This window comes from Orbicella franksi, chromosome 7, assembly GCF_964199315.1.
Source record: "Orbicella franksi chromosome 7, jaOrbFran1.1, whole genome shotgun sequence".
Classification (NCBI taxonomy): Eukaryota; Metazoa; Cnidaria; class Anthozoa; order Scleractinia; family Merulinidae; genus Orbicella; species Orbicella franksi.
In genome coordinates, this window is record NC_138151.1 from 15,386,499 (window position 1) to 15,402,055 (window position 15,557).

General features: G+C 38.9%; 1 protein-coding gene across 1 annotated transcript; it reads right to left on the reverse strand.

Moving 5' to 3' along the window:
* Nucleotides 1-95: 95 nt before the first annotated feature.
* LOC145493432 (transcription initiation factor TFIID subunit 6-like) lies at nucleotides 96-15,321 on the reverse strand. The gene is made up of 13 exons (XM_081472899.1): nucleotides 12,537-15,321; nucleotides 12,180-12,266; nucleotides 11,183-11,336; nucleotides 8,308-8,364; nucleotides 7,900-8,111; nucleotides 7,332-7,397; nucleotides 7,115-7,192; nucleotides 3,793-3,894; nucleotides 3,476-3,600; nucleotides 2,879-2,936; nucleotides 2,174-2,248; nucleotides 1,266-1,385; nucleotides 96-766 (listed from the first exon to the last, which is right to left on the reverse strand). The coding sequence occupies exons 1-13, from the start codon at nucleotides 12,690-12,692 to the stop codon at nucleotides 272-274; spliced, it is 1,785 nt and encodes a 594-aa protein (XP_081329025.1). The 5' UTR covers nucleotides 12,693-15,321; the 3' UTR covers nucleotides 96-271.
* Between the last annotated feature and the right edge of the window lie 236 nt (nucleotides 15,322-15,557).

The window sequence follows — 15,557 nt, forward strand, 5'->3', positions numbered from 1 at the left end:
CTTTGCCTATTTAATAAAACTTTCGGAACTTTTTTTTTCCTACTTTTGCCAAAATACTGTTCATCTTTTTTTTTTGTGCACGTAAGATGCACACCTGTGTGTTAATGAGAACTCTGGTTCTTGTCAATGGCTCCTGCTAATTTCTACAGGTATGTATTTTACTAAACAGTACTAAAAACCTGGCTCAGTTAAAACAAGGTTTTGTTTTGTAAGTTTTTTTTTTTTTTTTGTACAGTCACCTAATTAATACAATATAAACACAATTAAGATGTTATGTGACAGAACCACCAGTTGTTGTGTTACTTGTTGATGTCACACCAGGCAGAGTTGTCTGTGGTGTTGCTGGACTGGCTGTTCCCTGTTTTACGGAACTTGTACCCATCAATCCTGTTGACACTAAACCTGCCAGTGATGCAGGCCCTGCTGAGGTCGGGGTAGTGGGGTTAGAACTCCTAGGGGTGGTGGGTAAACCAGCTTTTACACCAGACAAGGCTATTGTGAATGCCCCAGGGGTGGTTGGAGTGACAGCTTTCACTGGACTGACCCCAGGGATGGTGGGTGTGGTAGGAGTGGTGACCCCTGGGGTTAGCACACCAGTCACTGTGCGTACTGTCAGTGTAGAGGGCTTTTTTATAGCATTAATTGCTTGCCGCATCTGTGAGACTTTTGTACAGAGGAGATGGCCTATTACACCAAAATCTCTCTCATACTGTTCAGGAGTATCTGGAGGCAGGCGAGTCCTGAGTAACACACCAGGGCAGTGTTTCTAGAATAAAAGGAAAATCAACACATCAGTTAGTTTATGCTTAAATATACTTCTCAAGCTCATTAATAATTCATCAAGTTTAAACAGAGGAAATCATGACCGTGACAGTGTTTGGATCTCAGATCTTAATTAGCACAGATTTTTACAACTTTATTTCTCCATTTTCTCCTTAGTCTTAGTTTTGATCAAGAAGATACATCAAACATGAAATCTTGACCATCTTTGACCACATTTCCACACACCTTGAAGTTCATCAAAAATACTGCATTACGCATCATATTTTCAACTCTTTTCTTGGTGTTTGGAAATGTGGTAAAACACAGTCTTTCCTGTTTGATATATTACATCCACATATGTAAACATAAAGACAACAACTTAGTGTAGTGAGTAACAGAATTTGAACAGTGCTTTCTCTTCTAGCATCAGTTGTCTAAAGGGTGGGTAATGTCATCTCCTGGATGTAAAGTGTAAAATAATAGTGACTGATAATATGATGTACCAGCAGTAAATTCTTGAGATTCTCGGCAGCATTCTTTTCCACAGGATCCACACCTTCCTGTGCTTGTTTGATCAAAGCACTTTCAATCTTGAGTCTTGAAATGATAAACACTTTAACCACCTGTCAAATAATGAAATTACGAAATACATGTAAAATTAAGTAACTGCATCTGTAAACCTTCTACAGTTCAAGTTGAGAGACACCCTTGCCACGTGATCAACACAGTTGGGTCTCCAAGAGAGGTGACCAATCATGACAGAGTGTCGGCATGGACGAGGTGTCTGTCAGGGAATGATAACCACTTTGAATGCCAGACGGTTGTGTATGCTGTGTGCTACACCATTTTCACTGAAAACGGGTGTCAAATACCATAATAAGCTTTTTCACTTAAACTAAAGACAGATACACATTTTCTCAAAGGTCGTTAAAGTGTCTCTCTAATGTAGTTTATTTTGCTGAGGTTGGTGTAATGTGATATCCACATGACGTTACAGCAATGAGAAATTAGTAGTCTCGAAAAAACCCCTACAAATCTCAAGTGCTGATAAAAGTTGTTTCTGGTTTGCCGGGAGTATGACTAAATCTCCTAAAATTTTAACGTACTCAGTACATCATATGGGCACCTGAGGAGCAAAAATCATGACGTACTGAGTATGTCATTTAGGCTCTCAAGGGATAAACTAAGTAAGATCTATCATTAGATTTGTTGGCTCATTTTATGGAAAAAAAATAAATGAAATGGCTAATACTAATTTCTTTACATAGCCAGATGAGAACATTCAATACAGTTTGGCAGAATTCAAATTTACTTGATATGAAAACTTTTGCATTCTCTCAAACTTTCTCTGGTATCTACATGGAACAGGTTGTTCAAAGAAGCAGACCATTTTGTATTTATTGGTTCCTACCTCCTGTCCTAATTCTGCCAGCCCAGTAATGGCTCCATAATGAGTTGATAGTGAAGCTTTTTCCTGGTGCAATGCCTGTAGGAATGAAACAGCTTGGTATCAGGAATGGAGAATGGTAAATGTCAGACTTTGCGAGAAGGCGAGACAAGCATTTTTCTTTGTGAGCCCAGACATTTTGACTTTTCAAATTGTGAGACCGAGACCTCAAAGTGTACTCAGTGTGAGCACAAGAAGTTCAGATTCTAAGGGGCCCATGTCATTTATAAAAGCACACAAACAAATCCGGACTTCAAGACTTTATTAACCTTGCAAAAAATCAAGACTCCAGACAGCCTTGTGAAAAAATTGAGACTGCGAGACACACATGTATTACTGCCAAAAATCAAGACTGTGAGACCTATGAAATTCGACAAAGATTTTGTGAGACCCGTGGTTTTTGAAGGACCATTCACCACCCCATTCACCACCCCTTGGTTTTAATGATACTTCAAACAAAACTTGTAAATCATCAACAGTTTATATTGAGCAAGATCCATGTGTTTTTTGACAGTCACTTGGTGTCATGTAATGATGGGCCAATTGGCAGCTTGAGGTTTTTCTTACCCATTGAAATGACCTTGAAACTAATATGTAAGATTCCCTTTACTTTCAGGATAATTTGTTTATTGCTTAGAATAATTTGTACCCCTAAGGTCTGTCACTCACCTTGCAGTATGTTTTAGTGACTCGTGTTTGAACATTATTTGTGGTGGAATTAAAAGACCTGACAGACAGTAACAAATCACAATTAATTCACTTTTCAAGACCCAAGCAAGCTTGCACCAATGGACCTTTTTACCAATGACACACATTCCATCAACAATTTTGCATAATTTTCAAATAAACAAACACTCACCTCCATAGTTCGATTTATCATGCCAAATTTAGTAAATTTACCAAGGTTCACAAGAATTTGTTGCAAACTCAAAAATATAGGACCCCAAACTCACAAAGATCTTTTTAAGAATTGGCAAGTTTGGAGTCCCATATAATGCACTTGCAATGGATTGTAATGAAAGTTTGCAAATTTTCTAAATTTGGCATGATTAATCGAGAGGTGAGATTTATTTTTTGTTTGACCAAAAACGACAGAAAAGCATGACATTGGTATAAAGGTCCATTTAAATGAAAAACTAGACTCTAAATTCGACTTGATTTTTTTCATTGTCAAGTTGGCTGATATTGTATTCATAATCTATTGCTATATTCACCATTGCTAGCCACAGTACATGTAAGTAAAGTTGGGCAATGTAATATAATCACCTGCAAACTTGTGCAACAACTCTTGATCCAAAGTCTCTAAGTGCCCAATGGTTATCAGTGTCGGGATTGGGACTGAGTTGTTTACTCACAATACATGTAATAACTGCTGGTATCAACTCATGAAGCTGATGAAAGAAAATCACAAAATCATCATATCATAACTGGTGAAAATGGGTTGTTACCTGTTACCTAATTTTCCTTGTGCGTCATGGCACATAGGGCCTTTAAAATGTTTACCTTCACCATTTCAACCAGTCTATAAGCTATAATGTCAGACAACACTTTTTCTAAATGAAAGTTCCCAAACTGAAACTCACATATTTTTCCAAGTAGAGTGTTGGATTATCCAGCAGTGCTTTCACCATTCGCATGAGATAGATCAATAACACGAGGTTATTTTGGGCAACATTGACTCTCACCTAGAAAACAATTAGCACAAAAACAGAACCATATACCACCATTCAAGGTAAGGCTATTGAGCTACAGGGGGTAGGGTGGGGGATTCCATATTAGAGTGATGCAGTGCTTGAAATTAGCGGTCATCCAGTCACCTGAGACGACTAAAAAATGGTCCACACAACCACTTTTAACAGACGTCGCAAACTGTCCTGTTTTCAAACCCAGGCCTCCCCAAAATATTATGGCATGCAGGTAATAATAATAATATAATAATAATAAACTAATATTTTCAGAGGAGGCCTCCAATCACCTAGAGGTGGTTTTCAGGTAAAATATACATTGTATGTCTAAAATACAGAAGTAATAAAAGCTAAAAACGTGATACTAAGACTAAGGTTTAAAACTAGAACTAGGATTAAGAATCAACTGCTGACTAAGGTTAAAAATTATTAAGGTAATCATTCCCTTTGGAGGCATTGTGGGAAAGTACTTTGCAAGTTGTCAAACATACATTTACATGAGGTAAGCAAATTGTGTTAATTAATCGGGGCTGTCGGAGAGACCAGCTTCGGCGAAAATCGCCAATGCTTAATATATTATAGGGTTCTCAACTAGGCTATTATTCAGAGTACTCAAATAGCGTATCTTTCGAAAAACGGTGGACTTCATTTTGTTTGCCATTCCCCACTGACTGTTTGACAGCCGGTCTTTGATGTAACCTTCAGGCTTTTCACTGAAACCACAGGCTTTTTGCTGTTGTTACTGTATTTCTCTTACGTGAATATGCAAGTGTTGTACTCTCTGTTTCAAGCAAGTATTTTTGCTAAGCGTTAATTTGTTTATGTGAAAGTGCAAACATCCTTCAAGGAAGCCATTTCGGGCCACTTTGTGTCATTTACATGAAAATACATTATGATAGTTATTTAACGGTTTTTGTCTTGTCAAAACCTACAGCTGGTTTTCACATGACGTTACCAAAATTCGAACTACAAAACTATTGATCTTCCTGAGATTTTACTTAAATGATGTATAAGAGCAGCTGAAAACTAATATTTGTACAAATGTTTGCTCCGAATGGGTTCTTGGTTTTGTGATACACTATGCTTGAATTTCTAAGCTTCTGTGTGACAAATCAGGACACCTGCTTGAACACTCCAAGCACTCCCTGCCCAGCTAGCCGCCACCCATAATACTCCACTACAAGCTTGGGATCCAAGCACAGGATAATGTAGACCTTGTTAAAGTTGCACTTTTGTCACTACGTACCTGACAGTATTTGGGGCATAATTTGGGTGCACACCTTCCACTTAGCTATCGCCTGCGTCAGGTTGGGTGGGTCCCTTACCCCACCTTATTCTTACCTACCTAAGCAGCTAGGTTGGGGGGCTTCGTTCTCTGGGTGAGTGCGCTATCACCCCAATTCATTCACTGGGTGTGTCTGCCAACCGCCCAAGTTTCTGCTTTGGGGTTTGTGTCCGCTAACTGCCCCACGTTGTGTTTATGCTTTGGGGTTTGAGTCTGCTAACCGCCCCACTTTGTCTGCAGGGTGTGTCCGCTAACCACCCAATTACCTGTCCAGGGTGTGTCACTACCACCCACTCTCATTGCTATCCCAGGGAGCACCCAGTGTCCATGGTCCCATTTACTGCCAGATTTGTCTTGTTATTTTTGTCTTTACAATGTTATTAGAGAGTGAGTTGTTGTTAATGTAAACTTTACTTGTAAAGTATAGTTAACCACAAGAGCTTATTATTACTGTCCATCGATATGTCTCAGCCACAGAGATGCTATTCTGTTATCGTGTAAGTGCATTACAAACTTGCCAAGGAACTTGATACCATAAACAATGGACACTACTAGCTATGTTGTCTCGGTATCCTTCTCAACAATTAAGGCTCATGTCAAAGCTATTAATCCTATCCATTACTATTGTATGCTCATCTTACGTTATCAGTTTTACTATCTGCTGCATATCCGATGTCAACAAACATTACACATGAACATGTTATGCTACACCAGTCTTTGTACCAGTAGCATGCTAGGCACGTCAGCTATTTTTTCTCGGCTAGTGTAGTGTTTCCTTTCCCTCCTCTACTCCCCCCCCCCCCCCCCCCTTCGTTGTCTGGGTGAGTGTGCTATCACCCCAATTCATTCACTGGGTGTGTCCGCCAACTGCCCAAGTTTCTGCTTTGGGGTTTGTGTCCGCTAACTGCCCCATGTTATGTTTATGCTTTGGGGTTTGAGTCTGCTAACCGCCCCACTTTGTCTGCAGGGTGTGTCCGCTAACCACCCAATTACCTGTCCAGGGTGTGTCGCTACCACCCACTCTCATTGCTATCCCAGGGAGCACCCAGTGTCCATGGTCCCATTTACTGCCAGATTTGTCTTGTTATTTTTGTCTTTACAATAATATTAGAGAGTGAGTTGTTGTTAACTACAAAACTATTGATCTTGCTGAGATTTTACTTAAATGATGTATAAGAGCAGCTGAAAACTAATATTCGTACAAATGCTCGCTCCGAATGGGTTCTTGGTTTTGTGATACACTACACTTGAATTTCTAAGCTTCTGCGTGACGCAGCATTTACATGACGGCCAAGAGAGCCGTCATGATGGTTAAAAAAGTGACTTATTTCGGGGAACTTGGCTATCTGAACAGTTCATGTCTTAGAAAAAGTATTATTTTAATGTTTTAGAGTTCCTGGAGGGATAAATTCACGCTTTTGTAGCAAAACTCAGTGACAGATGTTTCTGTTGGTTTCCGGCCGCCATGTTGGTGCCCATATGGATGGGCACCAGCATGGCGTCTTCATACAAATCTCTATAAATTTGGGTAAAAAATTTCTCCGCATATCTTGCATAAGAAAAATTGCTGCAACCAGAATCTTGGTGAAAGTCTTTGCATATTTTACCTTCTTTCATTTCCCAGATTCTGGACTTTATCTATTGACCGGTTTTGACTTTTATTTTGATCTATTTTGAATTTCATGACACTGAAAACCAGCAATAACTAAGCAACAAATTATACAATATTTTAAGGGCAACCAAGCACTCATCAGGGTAACCAGAGACAGGAGTTACGTTGTCCTGTATTTGGAAAAAGGATAACTTGGATAGTTTTTTTAACTTTGAGCGCTGGTGATGGACAATCATCATAAACTTGAAAAGAAAGTCCATCTGATCTCAACAGTTGGGCTCAGATGGTGTGTGAAGAGGACCAACCATTTTCTTATCCCTTACCCCTTCAGAGATAAATGTACTGAATCTTGGTAACATCTGGTAAAGACCTGGGTCTGTTGACAAGCTCTGAAGAGCTTCCTACATAAAGAGGGAAAATCTGTAAGTATTGGGCATAAAATTAAAAAAAAATCATGTTATCATAATTTTAAGGAAGCACTTCGAGATACAGGCTATCTATAACATATGCAAGATTTCAGAATGGCAGAAGAGAACTTACAGCTCTTCTAGATTCACAGGACCCCACACAAGCTTCTGTAATTTCCTTGTAATATAACTGTTGTTCCTGATAAAATATCAAACAGACATCTATAGTCAGTATGAAAACTCTCCTTTCTGTTATTAATAAACAGATTTTATATAATTAGTTGTAGGTCACATGTAGCTCTCTGCATTCATTAAAGGTCAATGATAGTACATAAATTATGCAGCTCTAAGCATTGAAGCCCTACATTATAATATACTCGTTAAACTTATCTACCTATCTGCATGAATTGCAGGCCTATATATAATACAAGTTAAATTATATAGCGCTCAACATACATAATATTTACAGCTCTGTATCATTATAATACGCTGTATTATAAATCATTTAGTTTAATTATACCTTTCTGTACACATTCAAGGCCTATGTTAAGGCTACTTTCCTATATGTAACTTTCTGCCCATATTCGAGGCCAAGTATGTCAGTAAATCATTACTAAAATGTGCAGCTCTAATACTAATACTAGTGGGACAGCTCTCTTTTTGAGTTCTAGGTTATAAAAAAAGAACTAAACATGCCTTACCATTGACAATTCATGAGTGACCTGAGGTTTAGTTTTTTCACTCTTGTCTCCTGTAGTCTCGGCACCTGAGTTCACTTCAGTCTTTTTCATAGCGCTCTGTTTCTTACCCTTGCCGGCAATTTTTACTACTGGCAGTTTCGCAGCTTTGGATCCAGTTGGTACCACTGTAGCTAACCCAGCCCTGCTCTCCTTAGCCTGGACTTGTATGGGAACTTCATTGAAGACACAAAGAAAATAGATTACTATAAACAATACAATGATTCACAACAGAAGCTAAATATGATAATTAACATAATGCAAATAAGAAAAAAAGATACTAATTAATTACTTATTTGATGTAAGTAAGTTAAGTTAAGGCTGAGCTTGCCAAATGCCTTTTAGTGAAACCACTGCATTCTTTTCTATTACCTGGCGGTGGATTCTCAGGAATTGCTGGCTGAAGACCCTCAATACTCAACCAGTGAGCTGAAACAAAGATTAAAATGTTTATCATTACATGTACAATAATATTATTTATGACCTTACATTGGTCAGTGATGGGTAATAAAATAACCATTACTCCAACTCTCTTTAATTAAATATGTACATGTAAACAATTGATCAACACATTGATCCACTTTCCTCAATTTCTGTTTTAATTAGCGTAGTGACACTGGACCAGAATCAAGCCCCCAGTCACGTTAATAACAAGAAGATCTGTTAGATCTTATAACCGCGCTTTAAAAATGAAACGGTTCGCTTAGCACTACCATCGGAACGCAGTGCACATTCCAAAGCAGTCATTGATGATTCTTTTCTTACTGTAGACATCACATCACTTGATCAACACAAACTGTATTATTGCACCATCAGTGGTAGCCGTTGACAAATCTCCGATGACGTAATGGTCTTAATCTAGAACTTTCTTCGGGATATGTATGGGCATTAACGATACGAACGACACAATAATAACACTATTAACAACAGCTTTCTTTCTTAAAAGTCATGATTAAATTTAATTGGTGTTTTCCACGAGTAAAGGGCTAGCAAAGTAGTCACACAAGTCATATAAAAAAAACCCTATCCCGACCGATGTATCGATTTTGGTCACTTCAGTGACCACAGATTGAAAACGTGACAGAAAATTGGCGTTACTTTTGATTCTCACCAAATTTGTCATATCCCCCCTCGGGAGAATTTTGTTAAGTTAGCTAATTTAGTATGCAAGCCACCGTAATGGCGGTCGCCGCGGCGAAATGTTTATTTGCTCAAAATTGGGGCAAAATCTTTCGGAGATGGAAATCAGGACATTTGTAAGGATACAGAAAGTAATTTGGGACCAGTTGCTGGCTTCTAAGGCTGAATTTATCCAGAAGTAAGCTGTATTTTCGTTTTCGTGCCGAAAGCCACGCGATGAAATATTATCGGTTTGTTCTGCTGTCTTGTTCTGTTTTTTCTCTTGGTCTTTTTTGTAGCCTGCCGAGGCCAGTCTTTTGTCTAAATCAGTTGGAAAAAGTTCGAAAAAGATGTTCCCATTCAAGTTCAAGCTCTCAGGCGATAATTCTGGAGTTTTTTGGCCGAAACGTTGGCTTTGTTATGTTGGTGTTTTTCGGTTGCTATGGGCGACCGTGGCTTCCTTTGTTAGGTGAAGTCTGGGGAGTGAGGTCACAAAAAAATTCTAATTCTGGTTTTGTTAGATTTCGCTGAAATTTTAACACGATAAAGCTGGATTGTTAAGGAATAGATTTACCGCCTGCCAATGTGTGGTAGCTATTAACGCTTAAGTGATATATCGCTTCGAAATCAGGCTTTTGAAGAGATTTTTTGGCAACGTGTGGGTTCGGCGAGATTTTGTAATCGGAGGTTTTTGTTGACCCCGAAGGAAAAAATATCCGGAAAAGGTCATTTCATCGATGATTCAAACGAATATAAATATGTATATGTTCCGAGCGAAATTTCTGCTGAAAAAATTTTTGACGAACGCTGGGTTTTTAATTTTTTTCCCGCGAAAGTCAGTATCGGAGATGAGATTTATTAATGTTTCAATAGCTTTTGGCGAGTAAACATCACAGGTTGCGTGACTCAAAATTTGGCCGAGTGAAAGTTTGGGTCTGGTCACATACAAAACGAAAAAAAAACCACGGGTAAACCATGAACCGCGCTCCACCCATGGCCGCGCAGTTAAAAAAATATCCCAGCAAGAAAATTTTATTTGTAATTTGGAAAATTACAGTATTTGGGGGGGGGGGGAGGTAAATACTGAGATTCTGCAGTTACAACACTTTTGACTAACTCCATATTTGTTGTGCCTGTCATTGAGAATTTTCATTAGGGGGGCAGCAGGGTTGGACACTTAATTTTGACAGCACTCGCCATCCAGGCGAGTGACCCTCAAAATGCACTCGCCCAGACCTATTTTTACTCACCCAAAAGTTTACCCCCCACCCCCACCCCCTCGTATTCCCTTGTATAACGGGCAGCTTTTGGGCCTTTTCATTCTTTTCTGGTCAACAACTTAAGAAACTCCAGAAATATATTTCCACATTTTGGCTGTGATCAGTTTACTCCATTTTTAAACTTACCAGGAGAACACGCATTGATCAGAGTGCTGGGAAAGGAAAACAGTTCGCTCACAACATCATCAAGCACGTGGCAAACCGAGGATTATTACTTCAATGAAAAATTTGACCAGTTTTAAACACCAAGAAAACACAGTGGAGGTTCTTTATACTTCAAATAGTTTTTTATTGATGAATCTTTGTGAGATCCCTGCAGTTTGTAAGTAAATGAGTCTGTTCTCCTTGGGCGCCATCTTTACCTGATCACCTATGGCTCGATTGTGACCAGCAATATCACTTTGTTTACGTACATGCGTTATGTAATTATCACTAGGAGGAAGCCATATTTGTCTATGCTGCCTTTCTGCACCAATTTACTAGACAGTTCGGAATATAAAACTTTGTAAAATAGAAATGGTGAGTTTATGTTTAGAGATTTTCTCAGCAAAATGGAATGTAAAAACCAGTGTTTGTTTTGCAATTTAATTAATTTCTTGGCAACGAAAATCATACTCACCAAACGGGCGAGTGATCGATGATTTGCGCTCGCCTGACAATTAAAACACTCGCCTGGGTGAGTAGGCAATTGCTAATGTCCAACCCTGGAGCAGAGCAGTAAATACTGAGATTCTGCAGTTACAACACTTTTGACCAACTCTCCATATTTGTTGTTACCTGTCATTGAGAATTTTCATTATACTGTCAATCAAACTTAGTTTAATAAAATATCAATACTATACAGATACCTTTGATGGTGACATCCACTGGGATACGTGGTAGCTGTGAGCTCACAATATCATTTAAATCAATCTCTGGATCTTTATAATAATACAGTTCCCTTCCACCGCCACTAGCAAAACGAAATGGGATGAATTCTCTAGCGCTGAAGCCATAAAGTGGCTGTACAAGCAAAAAAACAGCCACATGTGAGTTAAATTGTGTAGTTCAAGAAAATATCCATACCTCCCCCAAAGAAAGCATATTTTTCTAAGGACCCCCTGGAAATTCCAGCTACACTTCATACATTTCTTTTAATTTGTCAGTCTTGTCATGGTCTTGTAGAACCCCCACTCCTAAGAAATTCCAATTATCCCTTCTGTTGGTGGTATGGATATTTTCTGAAACGAAACAGCACATTGTCACATATAGATTTTACGAATCACAATGTTCTGTTAAGTTGTTGCTGTTGTTGTTGTTGTTGTTGTTTTGAGGCCACATGTCCCACTTTGCTCAACAAAGATCCACAGCAGGTAAAGATTACCCATATTTTCAAAACAATGACATTTCTATCACCAAGCTGATAGCTCAACTCCTAGTAATTCTACCACTGTCATAAAATATAGAAGTGTAAATACCTTCTTGTATTGATCAAGGATGTTATGAATAAGCAAACTGGTAGTCATTTGTTATTGAGTTGAGATGTACCATTTAAAAAGATAAATATTTACATTTTGTGAAAGGTGAATTGATCAACATGACACGAATATGGGACAAAGAAAAACTCTGAATTCTCATTGCTCAGAAGATAGAACACCTGCCCAGTGTACGGGAGGTCATGGGTTCAATTCCTGTCGGGGATTCAGATTTTTTCTTTGTCCCACACTCGTGTCATGTTGATCAATTCACCTTTCACATTTCATTACCAAGCTTACAATTCACCATCTTTATTCACTTAAGCTTATATTAACATTTTCTTTTAACAAAATTTAACTTATCTAACTTACGTTTTTGAAAACAGCTTACCTCAATATTTTGCACATGCAGAGCGTTATCAATATCACCAGTGACGAGTTTTCTTCGTTTCGAGTGCTGCATAAATTTAGCAGACTCCTACAGATATGAAACGAGGACTGAATCAGTTTGCTGTTGTATGATAAATTGTTCGAAAATCGCACTAATTGTTTGGAGCCATACGAGAAGTAAGAACTAAACAACTAGACAACAACTTATAAATATATCCAGCTAAGTTGATGGGCTTTAGATTTCAAATTTAATTTCACCTTCTCATACTTTTGAAATCAACGTACTCGTTCTGTTTTGACTTCTAGGTTGCCCAGTTGTACCCAAAACAAGACGATATACATGAAAAACATCACTCACTTGAGCAAGTTGCTTCAATCGGTATGTTCCATCGTCAATCAGCAAATTTATCGCTTCATCGTTGAGATTAGAGATCCCCATGGATTCTGAAATTAACTTAATACTTTCTGCGGTTAGCTGGCCGTCAACTTCGACCTTATCATCGTCTTCGTCCATTTTAACCACGATGTGTACAGTTTTGAAATCAACTCAGTCCGCCATTTTTTCCGCCATTTTCAATTTAGAAACGTCAGTCCTCCTGATCAGCGGTCATACGTGTTGAGCACCAGTCTCTTCGCGGTCTTGCAGCTGATAATGCTCGGCCCAGATCCCGATGAAATACTGGGCTGTTTTTTTTTTTATTATTTTGTTTACATACCCCGCACCCCTTGTTTCAAATCAAAACACATGCCTCCTTTTCGTCATAGGTACTCGCCATAGAATATCCTTCCGCTGATTTCTTCCCATTCCCGGTACACCACGGTTCTCTACGTGGAGGCAAAGAAAGAGATCGGGGATGGTAGAGGATTAAAAGAATCTCTACCACGTCCCTCCCCCTCCCCCCCTGCCCAATCCATTTAGTCCATGGGCCAAGACCCCCAAAAGTGGTTTTTCTGTACCCTGTGGAGGGACCAGTGCTATCACGTATTTTCTCAATCTGCAATAACTGAAGTCTATTTTAAGGTATGATAGCAAGCTTCTACCAGTAGCTTTCTTGCTCTAAACATGTGATAAAATGACGTCATCTAAACTGCCTAATGACCACGGATCCGGTTAACAGCTTCAGATTCTGAGCGATGTCCATTGTACAATTCTCTTCAAACAACATTCTATACATTTTAGGCCTAGCAGAATAGGACATTGATTCAATTGCAAAAAGGGGAAATTTTTTTAAGGTTGTCTCGTTGCCATGGAGACGGAAATGGTCAATGAGTCCACAACTGAAATAAAAGTCACTGAAATTAAGGCTTTTCACTTCCTAATTTTAAAAAATAACAACTGCAATATACGTTGTCAAAAAGTTCAATCATGTGTAGATCACTCTAGCACTGGCTTGGATTAACTATTCAGCTAATGAGTTTTAAAGAGCTCGCTTAACGAGTCTTCTTTGTCCTGATATCATCCATTCTGAAGCCATCCCAGTACCAAACACATTGGAGACTTGTCCTTTTCGCGTCAGTCAAGCATCATTTTCACTTAAATGTAAACAAAGACTCAGGTTTAATTTCAGACAAAAATAGCAGCTAAGTTATTTTAAAGCATTTAGCGGTTGCCGTGACAACCACAAACAGTTACTCGATACATTGAAAAGAGTACATCGTTCGAAACAAACCTTGCGAATGTAAGAGTATGTATAAGGAAAGTCATTTCATATTTTTCCTATGGTTATGAGATTCTTACCTTTCGCTTTCTCCATCGTCATTGTCGTCAACGGATAAAACATCGTCGTCATCTGGCCTGTTTGTGCAATCTTGAAGCAGGCACATATCAGTACATTTCAGCCCATTGACAATACAGGAGCACGATGGAAGTTTGCAGGACCTACTGCACTGGCAAGATAGTAGTTCTGGTCAGCGGATACCTTGTTTTGACAGGTGTCAATTGATCATAACATAGATGTCCAATATCAAGGAAGTACATGGTAAACCAAGGCTGCATGTCTTCGTCAACCTATTACTTGGAGTATGGGCGCCATGTTGGGCAACTCCGCCGTCATCGTCGTCGTCATGCGTACGCACCCACGAGCAATACCGCTAGCCATGATAACCATGAGAAAATCAACTCATGGGTTTCCTTTTCTTTCCTATATGAGTATGGGGCTCCGCTAGCCGGTCCTTCGGGCCACCGGAGCTCCGCTATTAATACATCTCGCAAGCTTAGATGAACAAATTCTTTTGATAAAGAGTAAAAGTAAAATTCAAAATCTTTCCAGAAAAGCTTTGAGTATACGCAGTTAAAAAGAAGGTGCAATAGGGTTTCTGGTTTAGACTTACAAAAAGAGCATTTGTCGTCTGTAATGGATCCTATCTTATGTAATTTGGTATTGGTATATAGAATAAAGTTAAGGACCTTATATTGGAAGGCCTTAACATGAGCCTCAGAACACACAATATGCGGCAGAAGAAACACTTTTCTTAATTGATCCTCATTTAAATTAAAATCGCGTTTCAGAACTAAGGAACTATTAGAAAATTGTGCTTTGTATAATAGTCTTTTGATTTTTTTCATGAGAATATCAAAAACATTGTTTTCAATAATCAAAGAGCATGACATTGTTGAAAAGGTGCGATTATTTGTTTTGGATTTTGAAATTAAGTGGGACGGTACGGCATGTCTGAGACCTGCCCATACCAAAATATTTGCTTTTTCCATCTTCTTCGTAATAATAGTATAGGACTCTGTAATATTTAAATCAAATCGAAGGTCGGTTACATGCGTAATACCAGATTCGAAAAATGTCTTATAGAATATTGGTTTATTACCTATACGAATATCTTTGTTATTCCATATTATATTGTGCTACGGTTTCTCTGCAGAGAACTCGTCTCGAAAATCCGCCCACCACTGAAGCAACTCGGTATAAAATTGAGAAGAGATTTTGAGATCCTTTATATTATAATTGCAATGAAATAAGAAAGGGCTGCCAAAACTTTTTAGTATGTGATGAAAGTAATTTTTGAGTTATTTTTTTTACAAAAAAATACCTCTTAGTCGGCACGTCGAGTATGTTACGGGTCAATGGGTAAGTGAGTGAGTGAGTGAGTGAGTGAGTGAGTGAGTGAGTGAGTGAGTGAGTGAGTGAGTGAGTGAGTGAGTGAGTGAGTGAGTGAGTGAGTGAGTGAGTGAGTGAGTGAGTGAGTGAGTGAGTGAGTGAGTGAGTGAGTGAGTGAGTGAGTGAGTGAGTGAGTGAGTGAGTGAGTGAGTGAGTGAGTGAGTGAGTGAGTGAGTGAGTGAGTGAGTGAGTGAGTGAGTGAGTGAGTGAGTGAGTGAGTGAGTGAGTGAGTGAGTGAGTGAGTGAGTGAGTGAGTGAGTGAGTGAGTG

Coding starts and splice junctions, on each gene's coding strand:
- LOC145493432 (XM_081472899.1), bottom strand. CDS start 12,692: ATGGACGAAGACGATGATAAGGTCGAAGTTGACGGCCAGCTAACCGCA. Junction 2,937..3,475: donor GTTGTTGCACAAGTTTGCAG/GTGATTATATTA, acceptor ACTGTCTGTCAG/GTCTTTTAATTCCACCACAA. Junction 767..1,265: donor ATCTCAAGAATTTACTGCTG/GTACATCATATT, acceptor CTTTTATTCTAG/AAACACTGCCCTGGTGTGTT.